Below are 19,228 nucleotides of genomic sequence, written 5' to 3'. Positions count from 1 at the left end.
ATTTCCCATATTGTGCCTCAGTTTCCCCTTGCTGCTCCTTAATTTCCTCTTGTGGTGCCTCAGTTTACTAAATTCCGCCTCAGTTTCCCCTTGCTGCTCCTTAATTTCCTTTTCATGCCTCAGTTTCCCTTTTGTGCCTGTTTCCCCATGTCGCTCCTTAATTTCCCTTTTTTGTGCCTGTTTTCCCTTGTGGTGCCTCAATATCCCATGTCCTGCCTCAGTTTCCCTCCATCGTGTCTCTTTCCTCGTGTCATTCCTTAATTTCCCATATTGTGCCTCAGTTTCCCCTTGCTGCTCCTCAATTTCCCCTTGTGGTGCCTCAGTTTTTCCTCATCATTCCTTAATTTCCCCACCCTGTGCCTCAGTTTCCCCACATCATTCCAGAGTTTCCTCCCTCCATGCCTCAGTTTCCCTTTTGTGCCTTTCATCGTGTCTCTTTCCTTGTGTCATTCCTTAATTTCCCCATATTACGCCTCAGTTTCCCTTTTGTGCCTCAGTTTCCCCACGTTGCTCCTTAATTTCCCCTTTTCGTGCCTCAGTTTCCCCTTGTCGTGTCTCTTTCCTCATGTCATTCCCTAATTTCCCCACCCTGTGCCTCAGTTTCCCCTCGTTTTCCTCACTGTCCCCTTTTGTGTCTCAGTTTCCCGTCCTGCTTCATTTTCCTCACACTGTGCCTCAGTTTCCCCACATCATTCCAGAATTTCCCCTTATCCTGCTTCATTTCCCCTTTTGTGCCTCAGTTTCCCCAGCCGCCTCTCAATTTCCCCATGTCCTACTTTAGTTTCCTCGTGTCTTGCCTCAGTTTCCGTTTTTTTCTCATTCCCTTTTTTCATCCTTCATTCCCCCTTTTTCTGCCTCAGTTTCCCTTTTTCACCTCATTCCCTTGTGCCTCAGTTTCCCCTGTTTGACCCCGTTCCCTCTTTTGTGCCTCAGTTTCCCTTTTCCACCTTATTCACCTTTTTGTACCCCAGTTTCCCCTTTTGTCCCTCATTCCCCCTTTCTCTGCCTCAGTTTCTCTTTTTCACCTCATCCCCCTTTTCCTCCCCATTCCCTTTTGTGCCTCAGTTTCCCCTTTCCCCCTCATTTCCCCTCACTGTGCCTCAGTTTCCCCCGTTCTATCCCATTCCCACTTCCCTCTTATTTATCTCATTCCCTTTTGTGCCTCAGTTTCCCTTTTTCACCTCATTCCCTGGTTTTGTGCCTCAGTTTCCCCTTTCTGTGCTTCAGTTTCCCTTTTTCACCTCATCCCCCTTTCCCCCTCCTTTCCCCTCATTGTGCCTCAGTTTCCCCCGTTTTATCCCATTCCCTCTTTTCTGCCTCAGTTTCCCTTTTCCCCTCATTCCTCCCTCACTGTGCCTCACATTCCCACCGTGTCCCTCTTGGGGTGACCGTGGGGATGTCCCCAAACCCGGGGGTCTCACCCCTTACCCCTCTCCAAGGGATAAAACCGAGCCTGCCACGTCCGCATCCCCTTCCCTTTATTTTTTGGGGGGGCTCCCACAGACGAGGCCGCGGCGCCGCTGCCTGAGGGGACCCCCCCGATGTCGCGGGACCCCCGAGTGACCCTGCCGGTGTCGGGGGACCCCCGGGTGACCCCTCCGGTGTCGGGGGCTCCCCCCGAGCCGCCCCCCGGGGACATCATCCCCCTGTACTGCGCCCTCCTGGCCGCGCTCGTCGTGGGGCTCGTGGCCTACGTGGCCTTCAAGTGGTGAGTGCGGGGTGCCGGGGGACACACGCGGGGATTTGGGGACCCTCCCGGTGACCCCCCCGGTGTCCCCCGCAGCTGGGACACCTGCAGGAAGAAGCGGCAGCTGGACAAGGCGAGGGACACGGGGGAGGCGGGGGACGCGGAGAAGCTGCGGGGGGACAGCGGCCTGTGCTCGGACAGCGCCGGGCTGGAGCCAGCGCAGCACCGTGAGCGGCCCGGGACGGCGACGGGGACAGCCAGAACTGGGGGGACGGGGACAGCCAGAACTGGGGGGACTGGGGACAGCCAGAACTGGGGGGGATTGGGGACAGCCAGAACTGGGGGGATTGGGGACAGCCAGAACTGGGGGGACTGGGGACGGCCTGAGCTGGGGGGGACTGGGGACAGCCAGAACTGGGGGGGATTGGGGACAGCCAGAACTGGGGGGATTGGGGACAGCCTGACCTGGGGGGACTGGGGACAGCCAGAATTTAGGGGGATTGGGGACACCTTGATCTGGAGGGGCTTGGAGACACACAGACCTGGGGGAATTTCGGGGGACATCCAGACCTGGGAGGACTTGGGGACAACCGGACCTGGGGGGATTTGGGGGAACATCCGCGGGTTTGGGGACACCCAGCCCCGGCGAGGGTCACGGTTTGGGGGGACCTGAGAAGGATGGGATGGGATGGGATGGGATGGGATGGGATGGGATGGGATGGGATGGGATGGGATGGGATGGGATGGGATGGGATGGGATGGGATGGGATGACGGAGCACCTGGATGGGGTTGGAAAGATCCCGGTGGGATTGGGGAACACCTGGATGGGGTCGGGGAACATGGGCTGGGGTCGGGAGCATCCAAATGGGATCGGGGAGCACCCAAAGGGGTCGGGAAGGCCCTAAACGGGATTAGGGAACACTTGGATGGGGTCCAGAAGCCCCTAAATAGGATTAGGGAGCACCCGGATGGGGTCGGGGCTCCCCTACACCTCCCGGGGGGGGGTCGGGAGCCGCCCCCATCCCTCGCTCCGTCTCTCCCGGTGTGGAATTCCGGGGTGCTGATCCTGTCCCTCCCCGCAGCGTCCCCCGAGGGTCCCCGAGGGCGCCAGGAGGAGCCGGGAGAGCTGGAGCGGCTCCTGGAGCTGGGAGCGCCCGGCAGCGAGCGGCGCGGCCCCGGCCCCGCGGTGGCACCGGGCGATGTCACCTCCGCCGTGTGACACTCCCGGCGACACCGGGGCCGCGCCCCCGGCGGTGCTTCCCCTTCCCAATGGATTCCTGGGGTTTTTTTTACGTGGGTTTTGTACTTTTTTAGGGATTCTGGGGGGTGGGACAGGGACTTTTGGTGGCTGGTCCCTGGGTGGGGGCATTAAACGTGTCACTGGGTGCCACCAGGGTTTGTGTCCTCGAGTGTCTGTGTGTCCGTGCGTGTTCCCGGGCTGTGTCCTTGGGGTGTGTCCCTTCAGCTGTCCAAGTATCCCCAGGTGTCCATGTGTCCCTGGAATGTTCCCCCCTCGGGTGTCCCAAGTGAGTCCCCTCAGGTGTCTGTGTGTCACCAGGGTTTGTGTCCTCAGGCACCTGTGTGTCCCTAGGATGTATCCCAAGTGTCCCTAGGTGTCCCTTTGTCCCCGAGATGTGTCCCTGGTTGTCCCTGCATCCTTGGGATGTGACTGCTCAGGTGTCTGGGCTGGGTGTCCCCAGGTGTCCCAGATTTCCCCAGGGCCAAGGATGGGACCCCTCAGGTGTCCCTGGGATTTGTGTCCTTGGCCATCCACGTGTCCCCACGTGTGTCCTGGCATGTGTCCCACACCCACCCCTGGCGTGGGTGGCCTTAGGAGGAGGAGGGGACACCCTAAAGACCCCAAGGACAGAAAAAGCCATTTTTAACCTCAAAATGCTCCCAGGTCACCCCAACCTTCCCTTCCCAGGGGGTCCAGATTCCCAGAAATGCTGAAGGTGACAGGAGGTCCCCAAGGGAGAGGGGACATCCCAAGCCAGGTCCCCCTTGTGGTCCCACCCTGCGTCGATTTTGGGGTTCAGGGTTGTTTTGGGTTTGTTGTTTTGTTGTTGTTTTTTTTTTTTCTTTTGATTTTTTATTTCTCTTTTTTTGCTCTTTTTTTTTTACATAAAAAGTTCCGTAAAAATTGGATAAAGTAAAATGCTCGAAGCAGTAAAATCAATCTTATCAACATGGCCAGAAATCCGCAGTATTTACAGGGAAACGGAGGAAACCTCGCAGAACCAAAAGGAAAAACCAAGGAAAAACAAACAAACAAACAAAAAAAAAATTAAAATCCGGGAATAACCCCCAAAGTCTCCTGCCAAACGTTCCCGTGGGATTGGCACGTTTGGGGCTGAAAGCAACGGGAAAAAAAAAAGCAAATTATTATCAATATATTCACATATACGTTAAAATATAATACAGAGCTTGGGAGCAGCGCCAGGAGAGCCAGGCTTGGGAAAGCCTGGATCAGGAAAAGCAGGCTTAGGAAAGCCTGGCTCATCCTCAGCGACGGGAACCAAGTTTGTTTTCCTTAAAAAAAAAAAACCCAAAAAATCCATCATCGTCATAATAATAATAATAATTAATAATAATAATAATAAATTCACAGGTCGGTGGCTCGGGAGGGCGAATCCCGGTGGGAATCGGGGCTCCCGAGGGCCGGGGGTTATTCCAGGGGCTATTCCAGCTCCGTGTCCTCTTTGGGCTTGTAGAGGATCCCGAATTTCTGCATGTACTTCTTGATGTATTCCTTGGTTTTGTGTTTGACGTTCTCGTTGCACTCCAGGTCCTCGGGGTTCTTGCAGTATTTGAGCTCCTTGTTCATCACTCCGTGGGTCAGCTGTGGGGAGGTGGCAATGCCACGGGAATGCCACGGGAGTCAGTCCAGGAATTCCCACCCAGCCCAGGTCTGGGCACTCCCCCAAGGCACTGTGCTCCAACTTCCCAAATATTCCCCCTTATTTCCAGCTATTCCCTGAGCCACTGACATATTATTCCCCAAATATTCCCTAAATATTTGGTATTGTTCCCTCAATATCTGCCAAACATTCCCAAGCTATTTTCCTATTATTCCCCAAATATTCCCTGTTATTACTAGATATCCCCAAGCTATTGTTATATTACTCCCCAAATATTCCCCAAATCTTCCCTAAATATTCCCTGAATAGTCCTCAAATATTCCCCAAATATTTACTATTGTTCCCTCAATATCTGCTGTTATTTTCCAAACATTCCCAAGCTATTTTCCTATTATTCCCCAAATATTCCCTGTTATTTCCAGATATTGCCCAAGCTATTGTTGTATTATTCCCCAAATACTCCTCAAATATTCCCTAAATATTCCATAAATATTTGGTAGTGTTGCCCAAATATCTGCTATATTTTCCAAACATTCCCCAAACTATTGTTATATTACTCCCCCAATATTCCCTGAGCTCCTGTCATATTATTGCCCAAGTATTTCCTGTTACTCCCTAAATATTCCCCAAATATTTGGTATTGTTCACTCAATACCTGCTGTTACTTTCCCAACATTCCCAAGCTATTTTCCTATTACTCCCCAAATATTCCCTATTAGTCCCTAAACTATTTTTCTATTACTTCCCAGATATTCCCCAAATAATTCCCAACATTCAATCTGCTATTATATCCCAAATATTCCCTAAATATTTGGTATTGTTGTGCCAATATTTGCAATTATTCCCCAATTATTTCTTATTATTCACAAATATTCCCTTTTTCTATTATTGCCTAGATATTCCCCAGATATTTTCTATTATTCCCCAAATATTCCCTAAATGTTTCCTATTATTCCTCCATATTATTTATCCATTATTCCCCAATTATTCACTATTATTGCCCTGTTATTCCCCAAATATTCCCTAAATGTTTCCTATTATTCCCCCATATTATTTATCCATTATTCCCCAATTATTCACTATTATTGCCCTGTTATTCCCCAAATATTCCCTAAATGTTTCCTATTATTCCTCCATACTATTTATCCATTATTCCCCAATTAGTCACTATTATTGCTCTGTTATTCCCCAAATATTCCCTAAGTATTTTCTATTGTTCTCCCAATATCCCCTCACCATTTCTCCTTCCCTTGCCTCATCTTCCAAGGAGCTGGAGGCAGTTGGAATGACACGATCCCATTTCCTGGGGCCAGCCCTTTGTCCCCAAGTCCCCACACCCCATTGTCCCTGTACCCTCCATGTTCCTGTATCCTGTGTCCCCATGTCCCACATCCCCCTCATCCCTGTATCCCCAAGTTCCCAAACCCCTCATGTTCCCAACTCCTTGAACCCCAAACCCGTGTCCCCATATCCCTCTATCCTCCATGTCCCCACATCTTTGTGTCCCTGTACCCAATGTCCCCACCTCCCACATTCCAGTGAACCCACACTCTCCATGTCCCCAATCCCACATTCCATGTCCCTGTGTCCCCATGTTCCTATACCCACTGTCCCTATGTCCTCACATCCCTGTGTCCCTGTATCCATATTCCCATGTCCCACATCCTCATGTCCCTGTACCCACTGTCCCTATGTCCCCACATCCTGTGTCCCCATGTCTCTGTACTCTCCATGTCCCCATGTCCCTGTATCCATGTTCCCACGTCCCTATGTCCCTGTACCCTCCATGTCCCCACATTCCTGTGTCCTCATACCCTGTGTGTGACCATGTCCCCGTGTCTCTCCATGTCCCCACGTTCCCATCCTCCTCGTGTTCCCATGTCCCTGTACCCCCCATGTCCCCCATCCCCGTGTCCCACGTTCCCACCTTGCGTGCCAGGTGTTTGAAGTCCTCAGTGGTGGTGATCCTGCCCACTTTGCAGTCGGGTTTCCGGTAGGGATTCAGGCACTGCACGATGAACTGGGACATCTGTGGGAGACACGTTGGATCCAGACCCCTGATCCCATCCACAGCCCCATCCCATCCCATCCCATCCACAGCCCCATCCCCATCCCATCCCATCCCCATCCCCATCCCCATCCCCAGTCTGGGATCCCTCACCTCTTTCCTGAACACCTCCTTGCTCTTCTTGGCCAGCTCACTGGACGTGTCGGCTTCCGCCGTCTTGGGCTTCTTGGAAGACTGCAGAGGGGACACAGGGATGGCAACGCTTCCCTTGGGGACAGTGCTCCTGTCCCCCGTCCCATTCCCAGGGAGATTCCCAGCCCAGTGCCAGCACAGTCCCCAGTCCAACCCAGATCTCCCCAGGCTGATCCCAATGAGCTGCTCAGCCCAACTCTGATGAGCTTCCAGGCCCATTCCAGTGCACTGCTCAACCCATTCCCAACACCCTTCCCAGCTCAAGGCCAGCACGTTTCCCAGTCTGATCCAGGTACAATTCCCAGATAAATGCCAGCACACTCCCACCCCAAACCAGGCATTTCCCAGCCCACTCCTTGTGCTCTTCCCAGCCTTATCCCAGCAAACTTCCCTGCCCAGTCCTGGTCATTCCCCAGTCAATCCTGGTGAACTTTCAGGTGAGCTTCCCAGTTCATCCCAGTGAATTTGCCAGCCCAATCCCAGCACACTTCCCAGCTCATTCCTGGTGAGCTTCCCAGCCCAGTCCCGGAATGCTCCACACCCCAAAGCAGGCATTTCCCAGCCCAATCCCAGTTTGCTCCCCATCCCCATGTCAGCACACTCCTCACCCCAGTCCAGGCACAATTCCCAGTCTGATCCCAGCACAGCCCCCAGCCCAGTCCCAGCATTTCCCAGCCTTGCTCCTGGCACTCCCCAGCTCGGTCCCAACACATTTCCCAGCCCAATCCTGGCACAACTCCCAGCACACTCCTGAGCTGGGAGGCACAGGGACCACTCCTTGCTCTTGTTTTCTTTGGAAAAAAAAGCTGGAAAAAGAGCAGAAGTGGGTCCTGGGGCAGTCAGGCTGGTCCATAGTGGGAATAAGTCCTGTGGTGGTGGATTTTCCTTCAGGAATTCCCTGGGTGGGCTGGGGCCCCCCACAAGCATTCACACAGATTATCTTTAGCTACAGTCAAGATAAAGGGAATTTTCTCGGAATTTCTGGCTGCTTCCCTGAGTACTGATCCCTGATTTACTAATGGAGTAGAATCCGCTCCAGGGCCCATCCCTTCATGCTGGACCCACACCCACCTCCCACACGTTCCCATCCCAAGCTCAGTGATCTCCTTGGAGCCTAAGAAGGGAAAAGCAGCATCCCTGCACCAGCACCATTTTCTGGGAGAAGTTTGGGATTCAGGTCATCCCAACTTGGATTGTAAGGATGTGAAGAGCAAAAGGATTTGTTAAAGGTTTGGAAAGCTGAGGGAAGTTTCCCTTCTCCTCCTGCTCTTTGATGATGTCCCAATATTTCTTTTAATTAAAAAAATCCCACTTTTTAGAAGTATTTAACACTGAAAAAAGCAGAAAAAAAAAAATCTCTTTCTTTCTGCCTGGCTGCAGGGAAGAGCTGCAAAATCCCGGGAGCAAAGGGTGTAAATCAGCCGTGCCAGGGAGGTTTTATGGCCCAGGCTTGGCCAGAGCAGGGACATCAAAGCTCCTGCTCCGGCCCCAGGCTCAGCTGCCACTTCAAAAGGCCGGGAATGGGGAGCAGATGGCTCCGGATGGCTCCAGCACCAAACCCTGCAGTGCTCCATCGGCAAATCCTTCATCATTCCCAAACCCCTCCATTCCCAAACCCCTCTTCATTCCCAAACCCTTCCCAAACCCCTCGTCATTCCCAAATCCCTTCATTCCCAAACCTTTTCCAAATCCCTCATCATTCCCAAACCCCTTGTCATTCCCAAATCTCTCTTTTCCCAAACCTCTCGTCATTCCCAAATCCTTCATCATTCCCAAACCCATCCCAAACCCTTCATCATTCCCAAACCCTTCTACTGCTCCAAATCCTTCTCCACCCCTGAATCCTTTTCCACCCCAAAATTCTTCTCCATCCCCAAATCTTTCCCCACCAAATCCTTCCCCACCCTCAAAATCCTTCTCCATCACTTAACTCTTCTCCATAACCCATCCCTTCTCCACCCCCAAATCCTTCTCCATCAGCAGTCGCTCCTTCCTCACCAAATCCTCCTCCACCAAACCCTTCTCCTTCCTCAAATCTTTCTCCACCCCAAAATCCTTCTCCTCCAATCCCTCGTCCATCCCCAAACCCTTCTCTGCCCCCAGACCGTTCCCCATCCAACCCCTCTCCATGTGGGATGAGGGCAAAAATTGGTGTCAAAATTGGCAGGGAAAGATGAGGAGGAGAAATGAAAACTCCATTTCCAAGCTCCTCCTTGTGCCAAGGTACCAGTTCCTCCTTGGAGAATTCTTCCTAATTTTAGGCTAAAATTCCATTTTAGATTTATTTTAATATCAAAATCTCCTTATCAAGGCCTTCCTCCCTCACCCCTCCAAAGTGAAATCCTGTAATCCAAAGGCTGCCAGGAAAACTAACACAGGAAAATCCCCAGAATGGTGCTGTCCCTATTTTCCAGCCTCTAGAGGAGATGGGAATGGAGAAGCCACAAAGATGGGAGGAATACCAGCCTGGGATGGGATCAAGAAACCAAATGTTTGGGAAAACCTGGGGAAGCCTGACTGGGATTCTCCAGCAGCTGGGATCTGCTCCACTGACACCAACCTTTCCATGGAGAACCAATGGGCAGAGACAAACTCATCCCAAATCCAAGCTTTTTCCATCTAAAAGGATGCAAAACCTTCAGCATCCAGCCCAGTGTCCCTGCCAGTCTTCCTGCTGGGCCACTCCCTCAGGAAAGCCATTTTCCAAGGGAAAAACAAGATTTCAAATGTGCTTTAGAGGGAATAGTGACCCTGGCTTCCCATTCCTCTTGTGCCTTTCCATCAAAATCCTCCCCCAAGGCCCAGGAACACCGGGAATAGCAGCAGCAGCTGTCAGATGGTGCCAGTGGGTTTAATCCCTCCTGGGTGGGTTTAATCCATTTGGAAAAGGTGTTGGGTGGGGAGGAGGGTAAAAAATCCAAGGAATGTGGTTGTAATTCCAGGGTGGAAGCGTCAGAGGCAGGAGCTGTGACCATGGGAATTCAGTGCCAGGAAAAACTCAACCTTCCGGCCACCCTGGCTCAGAAGGAAAGGAATGAAAGCTCTGGAGTGAGGAGGAACCACCTCAGCCTGAGGTCAGCCAGAGTCATGGCTCATCTAGGAATGAGGGACTCGTGGATTCAGGGAAATTCAGGGATTTTGGGTTTGGAGTCAGCAACAAAACCTGGAAGGAGCAGCCGGTTTGTGTTCAGCCTGAGGATGGTGACCTCGGCCCTCGGCTCCTCTTTATTCCAATTTCTGGGATAAAACCCCACATTTACAGAAGCACCTTCCCCTGCTGCTCCCTCTGCTGTGCAGGCAGCACCAAGACCCTCAAAATTCCATAGGAAAACAGCTCCCAAGCTGGAATGCACCAGCACAGCTCTATTTCCTCACTCAGAAAAGCCCAACCTTCTCCTCAGCAACTCGTGCCCATCCCAGGGATGTTCCCAAACATCTCCACACTGCTCTCCACCACTGAGCTTCAGCTCATCCCTTCACACCTTTTCCAGCTTCAAATCTCCCTTTAGAGCCTCCAGTTAACATTTTCTTGCTCAACCCCACTATTTGCAAATATCTGCAAAAAATATTTGCAAACCCAAGATCCTGGAATATCAGGGAATGTCATGGGATAAACGTGCCACTGATCCAGGGATAAAAATCCTTGAAAAGGCGTCCCTGGATTCTGCTGTGGAAGCAACAGCCCCCTGGCTGAGTGGGGAGTGCCAGCTCTGAGCTCATTTTCCAATTAACTTTTTTTCAGGGAGATATTTGTACATAATTTCGTTGGAGTGAACTCGCCAGGAATCCTGGCAGGAGCACTCAGAGGCATTCTGGGAATGGGATTAACCCTTGGGATCCTGGCAGCACATGGAAAGGCAACAGCAGCCATGTGGGATGTTCCTGGGTGCTGCAGGATGGACAACACCTCCAGGCAAATCCCAGGAATGTGGGAGCACCAAAGCAGAGGGAGAATTTATTCCTTTCTTTCTTTCTTTCTTTCTTTCTTTCCATGGACTTTCTCCAGCTTTTTAAGGAATCAGGTATGGGAAAGGCTCCTCAGCTACACCCTTAGTTTGTCCTTTTCCAATGTTATTCCCATTTTTCTGGCCAGCTCCACACACAGGGCAGAACTTCAGGGAAGTTCACTCGAGCTGTGGCTGGAACAGCAGAGCCCTGAGTGTGGCCAGTGCAGCCACTCCAAAGGATCCGGGGTCACTTCTGTCCCCTCTGCCACCTCCCAGCTCCACAGTGACCTCCCACCCCCTGGTCCATCCCAAAGATTTGTGTCCCTCACCTTCATGGGGTTCTCGTCGTACGTGGGGGTCCCCAGGTCCATCTCAGCCTCGTGCTCCAGGCTGGCGTCGTCCCCAGGGCTGTCCCAGGTTGGAGGATCCCACTGGGTTTGTCTGGAGGAAGGAGAACACACCATTGGCACCTCCTCAGAGAAACTGGGACCTGCTCAGGGATGAGCCCATCAGCTGGGACATCCAGATTCCATCAGCCAGCAGAATTCCTGTCACACGGAATTCACGGCCTTGCTCTTAATTTGAAGGTTTTTAGATTGGAAAAGCAGGAAAAACTGAAAAATGGGAACTTGCACCATTTTCTACCACGGTGACACTGTGGGATCAAGGGATGTTCATCACCAGGATGGGATTTCCAGCATGGAAAAGTGGGAACATCCCAGCAGAGAGCCCAGGGAAGGCTCAGCCTCCACCAAGGCTCTCTTGGCTCTCCTTATTTCATCCCAAGACTTCCAAACAACACAATTCACCAATTCCTGCTCCACTGGTTTGAATTCCAGGTGTTTGAAGGTTTCCTGCTCTGCTGTGTGCCAGGGAGCAGGGAGGGAATCCAAAAGGGAGATGGAAAAGATTAATGGATGTGAGGAATTGTGTGCCAGGAACAAGAACCAACAACAGGAAATGGGTAAGGAAGAAAATCTTCCTGCTTATCCCTTCAGAGGTGGATCCCCATCCACACCTCCCAAGGAGCTGGATATTTTAAGAAAGTCCTTTTTAGAAGCTTAAAATTCATTATAATTTCAGGTAAATTCATAGAGACTGATCCAAAACCTGCTTTTTTTCCAAAACTGATGGGAAAGGTGTAGGAAAAACATTGGGAAAATCGAGTTTCTTCCTATGGAGGTGGGAGCTGGGCTCTTGTCCCAAAAAACAAGTGACAGGACAAGAGGGAACAGCCTCAAGTTATGCCAGGGGATGCTCAGGTTGGATATTGGGAAAACTCCTTCATGGAAAGGGTGGAGTGCCCATCCCAGAGGGACCTCAAAGCCCTGTGGATGTGGCACTTGGGGACAGGGGACAGCCACGTCCACACCCACCTGGTGACCACGTGGTAGTAGTAGATCTTCCCCTCAGGATCCCGGGCCGTTTTCCAGTTGGGAGGGAGGACGATGGTTTTGGGTTTGGGAGGAGAAGGCGGAGGCAGATCCAGGAGGTTGTTGGTGACCACCAGCTCTGGCTGCAAACAGCACCAAAGGGATGAAGGGAAAGTTGTGAGGGGTCGTGAAAAGTGTCCTGGCAGCTCTTTATCCCATGGGAAAACCCTCCCCATCCCTTGGGATCCTCACCTGCTGGATGGGCTGGGGCTGCCCGGCTGCCACGATGGTGGTGACGGCCGTGGGGGGCTGCACGATGACTCCTTGAGGATGAGCTGTGTAGATCTGCTGGCCCTGGATGTACTGGAGACCTGGCTGGGCATAGCTCTGGAACAGGGAATCACATTCAGGTGCTTTTCCCAAAAAAAAAAACCCTTTTACTGCAGGACTGCAGCTTCCACCAGACCACGGTGCTCCAAGCACCAACCTGGCCTTGGACACCTCCAGGGATCCAGGGGCAGCCACAGCTTCTCTGGGAATTCCATCCCAGCCTCTCCCTATCCTCCCAGCCAGGAATTCCTTCCTATTATACTTCGATTTTTGTAGTATAATTAATTCTGGTAGCTCCAGACTCTATTTCCAAAACCTGGTGGAAACTGAGCTGCCACATCCAGTTTTACTCTCCCTTCAGCAGTCAAAAAACCAAAATATTCCTCCAAGCTGTAAACTCCTGATTGGTCCCACAAACTATGGAATCATCATCCCTGGATGTGTCCAATATTTCCCATTCCTAGATATGTTCAATATTGCCCACCCTTGGATGTGTTCAATATTCCCCACCCCTGGATGTGTCCAATATTCCCCATTCCTGGATGTGCCCAGTATCTCCTATCCCTTGGAATGTCCAAGGCCAGGTTGGACAGGACTTGGAGCACCCTGGGACAGTGGAAGGTGTCCCTGCCCATGGCAGGGGTGGCACTGGATATTTTTTAAGATTCCTTCCAACCCCACACATTCCAGGATTCCACGATTCTCCAATTTATATTGTTTGTAGATGGAAAATACCCCGGAATGTGCTTTTCTCCTACTCTTGGGGAGGAAGTTCCCTGAGAAGAGCTAAGAAGATGCTCCAATAAGAGAAGTAACAGAGAGTGAGTAACTCTGGTGTTTTTCCCAGCTGGCTGCCCTGGTTCCATGGGTGTTCCCAGCTGGAATTACCTGGACGATGGGCGGGGTGGTCTGCGAGTAGGGCGAGGTCACTCCGTAGACGGTCTGGCAGGTCTGGCCCTGGTAGTAGATGGCAGGTTGGGACTGGGCTGGGGAATAGGGCTGCTGGACAGCCACGGGCTGCTGGCTGGAATCCCACACCCCATAACTCTGGCTCTGCACAGCCCCGGCCGTGGCCACCGGCAGCACAGTGGCCACGTTGGCCTCCTGGTGCACCACGGCGTCGCTCTGCGCCACGTACTGCGGCGTGGCCACCTCCATGGTGGTGGCCACGTGCTGCACCACGGGCACTGGCTGTGGGGTGCTCAGGGTTGGCTCCACCGTGTGCCCCACCAAAGTCTGGGAATGCTCATATCCCGCTGGAGAGCACATGGAGTCCATGGTGGGCGTGGGCAGCAGCACCTTGCCGGCGTTGGGGTTGCTGGGATCCACGTAGGCCTGCATGGGGTACCCTGGTGGGTAGCCAATGAAGCTGTGGTGGGATGTTCCGTAGCCCATGGAGTCGTAGGGAAGTGGGGATGTCATTCCCAGGTTTTGGAGCTGCTGTTGCTGTTTCTGGGCTTCCCTTTGGGCCACCTCCTGCTCGAAGAGCTTCCGGCGCTCCTCCGTGGACAGCTTGTTGCGGTCCTTGGGCCGGACTTTCTTCTTGGAAGATGCTGGGGTGTCGTACCTGGCACAGAGGGAACAGGGAAGGAGCCTGTGAGGCCTCAGGATGCTTCAGGCCCAGGGCTCCAGCAGCAAAATTGAGAGTGGAAAACCTGGAATGCCCAACAACAGCATGAATTCCTAAAAACATTTCCATTTTTCCAGCTGTTGACCAATTCAAGAGAAACATCTGCTGGTCCTGCTTATCCACAGGGAGCCAGGGCAGAGGATGAGCAATCCCAGTGGATTGGGCAACATCAGCCTGGTGCTGATGGAGATGCAAGGATGCCACAGAAGCTGTCCAGAGGAGCTGCTCTGGGATACCTGGAGAGGGAGGGAACATCTCCAAGAGAACCCAAGGAAAACTCACAATCTGCAGGGCACCCCAAACAGGCCCTGCTGGAAACACTCTGCCATGTTTTCCCAAAGCAGGACAAACAAGGAATTTGGAAGAGGCTCCTGAAGAGGAGAAACTCACAACGCAGCACCTTCCCCCCCAAATTCCAGTGCTGGGGTGAGAATTCCATCTTTCTAGTCCAAAACTCCCACATGGGAGCTGCAGACACAGCAAAGAACAAGGGAATCACAAGCAGCACATTCCTGTTTGGAATTCTGCTCGTTCCCAGACCGCAGCTTCAAAAAATAATGGTGTGGATGGTTTTTTTTTTAATTCCTTAAGAGTTTTCATCCCAAAATGCGCAGCAGCTGGAGGGATTTTTCCAGGGAATTAAGGGAGGAGGGGAAAAAAAAGCCTGAGGACTTTGATCAAAGCCCAACCAAGGAAAATTTCAGATCAAAGGTGGATATTTCCAGACGTTACGAGTGTGGTAAAACAGGGATTACAAGGAAAAATGCTTTGCAGCCTTAATATAATGGATTCTACAAAGCATCCAGGATATTCTCCATATATTCTGTGTTCCTGGGATCCATTTACATATCAAAAGCACATTGCTACCAACAGATCTGCTGGAGCTGTTTCCTGGCATTCCCAGAGGAGCTGCAGGATCCGTTAATGGGAACCTCATTGCCGGGAGGAGTTTGATTTCCCTAATTAAAGTCTTTCCTGGCACTGCCTGGAGAGTTTGGAAGAGAAGCAGCTGCCATGGAGGGAGTGGGAAGAAGGGTTTAGTGCTTCTTTCTCAATCTATTTGGTTATTTTCCTTATTAAATCCTTGGGATAACAAAGAGGGATGCTCAGAGTGGGGAGAACATTCCCAGAGATGGAATTTGGTCCTTCACCAACAAGGACACAGCACAGGGGGAAGAGCCAGAGCAGCAACTCCTCACCCAAAAAAATGCTTGTTCTGTTTAAAACAACCCCCAAAATCCAGGATTTACTTCCTGGGAATGCTTCCAGCCTCGTTACAGAGGGATAGATTTACATCTGTATTTTCTATCCAGATGTTTCCAACTCTCCCAGCTCAGCTCAACGCGAGGTTTCCTCGTCTGGCTGACTCGGCACCAATTGTTCCCTAATTATGGAGTGGCTTTGAGAGGGACAACAGAGAAGTGACTTCTTTAAAGGAAATTCCATGGTATTTCTGCTGCCTTTAACACGATCTCCATTCTCTCTGAACTGCAAGACATGGAATATTTTCCTTCTCTTCATTAGGAGTCGCATGCTCAGCCCTGGCAAGGATGCCACCATTCCCAAGGAAAGGCAGGAGCCTGCTGGGATCACACCCACCTGTCCCTACAGGTATTTTTAGGGAATAACTGCTAAATCAAGGAAGTTTTGGAGTTAGAAATCCTGGTTTAGGCACTGCTCCCTCCTGTACAGGGCAGGGATTGCTTCAAGTTGAGAATAATTCCCAGCACAATGGGAAGAGGTGGAGAAGGAGAAGGGAATGGGTTCTGAAGGACCCAGGGAGTTCTTTGCATTACGAGGGCTGCATCCTGGAATTCCTGGATTCCCCATCCCCAGAAGTGTCCCAGGCCAGGTTAGATGGAGCTTGGAGCACCCTGGGACAGTGGAAGGTGAAACCCATGGCACGGGGTGGGACTGGATGGGCTTTAAGGTCCTTCCAACCCAAACCATTCCTAATCTCTGTGCAGGAGCTGGCAGGACTTCCCTCATTTCCCACCTCATTCCCAAAACACACCTGAAGATGGGAGATGCAGGTTATCCCAGAGAAGAACCACCCAACTCCCATTGGGATTGAATCTCAGCACCAGGATTCCACCAGGAGAAAACTCCCTTCCCCAGCCCTGGGAGATTCCAGAACCTTTTTTCCTGGGAATTTTACCCAGGAATGTGGCAGACCCCTGGAATATGGCAGCTCCCTGCCACCACTTGCCTGTCCTCTGGCCTCTTTGTGCCCCTCTCATAGGCTGAGGAGGGAGGGGACAGGGAATCTCTCCTTCTCTTCCTCTCCTTGCTCTGGCTCTGCCGCTCTGGATCCCGCTCTCGGCTCAGGATGGGATTCTTGGGAGTGGGGGTCTGATCCCGGAGCCCGGCTGTCTCTCTCCCACGATCAGCTGTTGGGAAAACAGGGGAAAAAAAAAGGAGGGAATTTTTATCATTTGGGTATTAAGAGCTCCCATCTCTTAGAAACAGCCTCAAGTTGTGCCAAGGGACGTTCAGGTTGGATATTGGGGATATTTCTCATGGAAAAGGTTGGCCAGGGCCAGGACAGTGGTGGAGTCCCCATCCCTGGAGGGATTTAAAAGCCATGTGGATGTGAAACTTGGGGACATGGATCAGTGGTGGCCTTGGCAGTGCTGGGGATTCAATCCTGGAGAGCTTTTCCAAGCTCCCCAATTCCATGATTTTAATTTTAGGTCGCTCCATATCACCCTCAGGGCCCATCTCCCCCCACCCAGTGCTCAGATTATTCTCCCTATTCCCAGGAGCTGTTTCCCAGGAGGAGGAGCTATGGAGGCAGAACACCCTTTGACATTCCAAACTGGGAAAATGAGGGAGCAGAGGAAAAGCTGGGAAAAGGTAAGGACTTACCACTGCTTTCCTTTTCTGCTTGGCTCTTCTTGGGGATGCGATAAACCTCCTGTGGAAAAGCCACGAGCAGGGTCAGAATTCCAGCTGCTCCCAGAACCACCCCAAACAGCCAAGAATCACACAAATCATCCATTTACAAGAAACCACCCAAAAAGGGTCATTTGAAGGAAAGATCTGGGGTTTTTGTGGTGCTTTCCATATATTTCCTCTGCTCAGTGTTTGATTTTTGATGGATTTTGGTGGAATTTTGGGCCAAGAGCTCTGGGCAGAGCTGTAGGGTCCTACACCATCCCATGGTGATGGAAGAGTGTCCCAGCAGCAGCTCCTGCTGTCCCTGCCCTGGTCTCCAAGGCAGTTTGAGATAACCCAACAAGGAGCAGAGAGCTGGGCTGGGTGATTCCCACAGATCCCTCCTGACTGGAGACATTCCATGGCTCTGTGCTCCTGGCTCTGGTTGCCAACATCTGCTCCTCCTGCTCATGGACCATCCCTGGGCTTCTCCCAGCTGCTGACAGCCTCACTGGGGACAGGGTCACATTTCCATGATGTTCCCAAGGTCTGATGGGGGAGCATCCCAAGGGAGATGAGCAGCAGGACCAGCTCTGAGTGACCCCTTCAGCCAAGGACCTGCTGAAGGTGCTGAGATCAGACACCAACACCCACCACGCCTTCAACAGCAGCAAACCCCAAACCCTCTGCTCATCCAGATCCTCCCTCAGCACAGCAAAGACCTGGAGAGATCCAGAGGAGCCCCCAGAGCTGCTCCAGGGCTGGAGCCAGGCTGGGAGAGCTGGGAATGTTCCCCTGGAGAGGAGAAGGCTCCAGGGAGAGCTCAGAGCCCCTGGCAGGGCCTGAAGGGGCTCCAGGAGAGCTGGAGAGGGACTGGGGACAAGGCCTGGAGGGACAGCACACAGGGATGGATGGGATATTGGGAAGGGATTCCTGGCTGGAATGGAATTCCCAGAGCAGCTGTGGCTGCCCCTGGATCCCTGGAAGTGTCCCAGGCCAGGTTGGAGCAGCCTGGGACAGTGGGAGGTGTCCCTGCCATGGCAGGGGTGGCACTGGATGATCACAAAAGTCCTGGCAGCTCCAGGTGGAGATGGCACCATGGGAAGAAAGGGAAGAAGAGCTGGGAATGAGGATCAGAACTTCCCTAAAGTCCAGGTTCAGCACAACATCCTTGTTAAAGCCCCCTGGATTGGGCAGGAAAAACTCTTCCCATGTCACTGGAATTATCTGTGCATCTCTCCAAATAAGAAATGAGGTTTATTAGCACCTTTCCATGCTCCACTGTATTTTCAATTGGAATATTCTGGCATTCCCAGTGTAAATCCCATTTTACCTCAGCGATGCTCATGATCCTACAGAGGTTTTACAGCATTCCTGGCTGACCAAGTGCTAGAAGATTGGGGGAAAAAAAGCTCATTTTTGTTTAATTCAAGCTTCTATCAAACCCTTGCTCTGTTCCCTTCCTGAAGGAATACAGTATTCCCAAGAATTCCCAGTTATTTCCAGCAGAATGTGATGAACCAGCTGCTTTGTGCCTGATGGAGCATCCCTGATGGAGCAGCAGCTGCATCCCAAAAAAATCCCATTAAATCATAAAGGAGATGCTCAGTTTAACACAAATAAATTGTTTTGGGAAGCTGTGCTGACATTCCAGGGCACCTTCCCTAAAATCTCCATTCATTTAGGCCCTGGATGAGGCAGAGTTGGAAAAAAAATGGATTTAACTCTTCCTGGGGGGTGAAGGCTGCTGCAGTTGGGAATTTAAAACTTCCACATGCTCAGAAATGTGGAGTTTACCTTGACTTGACTTTCAGATTTTACAGAATATCCTCTTTTTTTTTTTTTTTTTTTTTTTTTTAATTCTTTGAGTTTTCAAAGCTGTTTGGGAATTAATTAACGGGTGGCTCAGGGGCCTCATTAGCAACGTGTCCACCCCCAGCTCTGGATGGGCTAAAAATGAGAATTTCCTTTAGCAAAAAAAAAAAAAAAGAAGGAGAAGAAACTCTGTTGTGGTTTGTCCACGAGGCAAAACCACTTCAAAAGTGCTGCTGCTGACTAAAAAAAAGGGATTTGGGCCAAGATTTTTAGGTTTTTAAAGGAAATTTGCTTTTCTGTGCAGCCCAAACACAGCACGTGGAGTTTGAAGCATCTACAAAAAAGAGAGGCATTAAAATTCCCTAAAAATGCCCTTTAAAATAAAGTTTTTAAAATTTATTTACGTGTTTGCTATAGGCTACAGTACTCAAAATCCAGATTTTTTTTAATGAAATGTAAAGAAACAAAGCAGCAGCTCCATGTTTGGGGTGGGGAGGGATGCAGGAT

General features: G+C 51.4%; 2 protein-coding genes across 3 annotated transcripts in view; one reads left to right on the top strand and one right to left on the bottom strand.

The window, feature by feature from the left end:
- Positions 1-1,503: 1,503 nt before the first annotated feature.
- On the top strand, positions 1,504-3,897 carry LOC148225044 (death domain-containing membrane protein NRADD-like). Its single transcript, XM_088176741.1, has 3 exons — positions 1,504-1,708; positions 1,784-1,914; positions 2,771-3,897. Exons 1-3 carry the CDS (start codon positions 1,542-1,544, stop codon positions 2,905-2,907), a joined length of 435 nt encoding a protein of 144 aa, XP_088032867.1. The 5' UTR covers positions 1,504-1,541; the 3' UTR covers positions 2,908-3,897.
- Positions 3,898-4,065: 168 nt separating this feature from the next.
- The window catches only part of SETD2 (SET domain containing 2, histone lysine methyltransferase), a 50,437-nt gene continuing 35,274 nt past the window's right edge, over positions 4,066-19,228 (bottom strand). The window contains exons 13-21 of one of the 2 annotated variants that reach the window (XM_014892016.2): positions 16,898-16,946; positions 16,239-16,419; positions 13,288-13,966; positions 12,322-12,456; positions 12,073-12,212; positions 11,026-11,137; positions 6,711-6,791; positions 6,477-6,578; positions 4,066-4,530 (exon numbers count right to left, since the gene is read on the bottom strand). In XM_014892016.2, coding sequence (XP_014747502.2) covers positions 4,369-4,530; positions 6,477-6,578; positions 6,711-6,791; positions 11,026-11,137; positions 12,073-12,212; positions 12,322-12,456; positions 13,288-13,966; positions 16,239-16,419; positions 16,898-16,946 — 1,641 coding nt within the window. In that variant the 3' untranslated portion in view covers positions 4,066-4,368. Of the gene's footprint in view, positions 4,531-6,476; positions 6,579-6,710; positions 6,792-11,025; positions 11,138-12,072; positions 12,213-12,321; positions 12,457-13,287; positions 13,967-16,238; positions 16,420-16,897; positions 16,947-19,228 lie in introns of those variants that run through there. The other variant, XR_015807739.1, reaches the window with a different exon arrangement.

This window comes from Sturnus vulgaris, chromosome 1 (genome assembly GCF_052056855.1).
Source record: "Sturnus vulgaris isolate bStuVul1 chromosome 1, bStuVul1.hap1, whole genome shotgun sequence".
NCBI lineage: Eukaryota > Metazoa > Chordata > Aves > Passeriformes > Sturnidae > Sturnus > Sturnus vulgaris.
The sequence above is the reverse complement of the archived record's forward strand: the minus strand, read 5'-3'. Positions and strand labels throughout refer to the sequence as shown.

Bases quoted from the DNA above. Each gene is read 5' to 3' on its own strand.
- LOC148225044 (XM_088176741.1), top strand. From the start codon at position 1,542: ATGTCGCGGGACCCCCGAGTGACCCTGCCGGTGTCGGGGGACCCCCGG. The intron at 1,709-1,783 runs GTGAGTGCGGGG...TGTCCCCCGCAG, and splicing joins GCCTACGTGGCCTTCAAGTG to CTGGGACACCTGCAGGAAGA. The intron at 1,915-2,770 runs GTGAGCGGCCCG...CCCTCCCCGCAG, and splicing joins GCTGGAGCCAGCGCAGCACC to CGTCCCCCGAGGGTCCCCGA.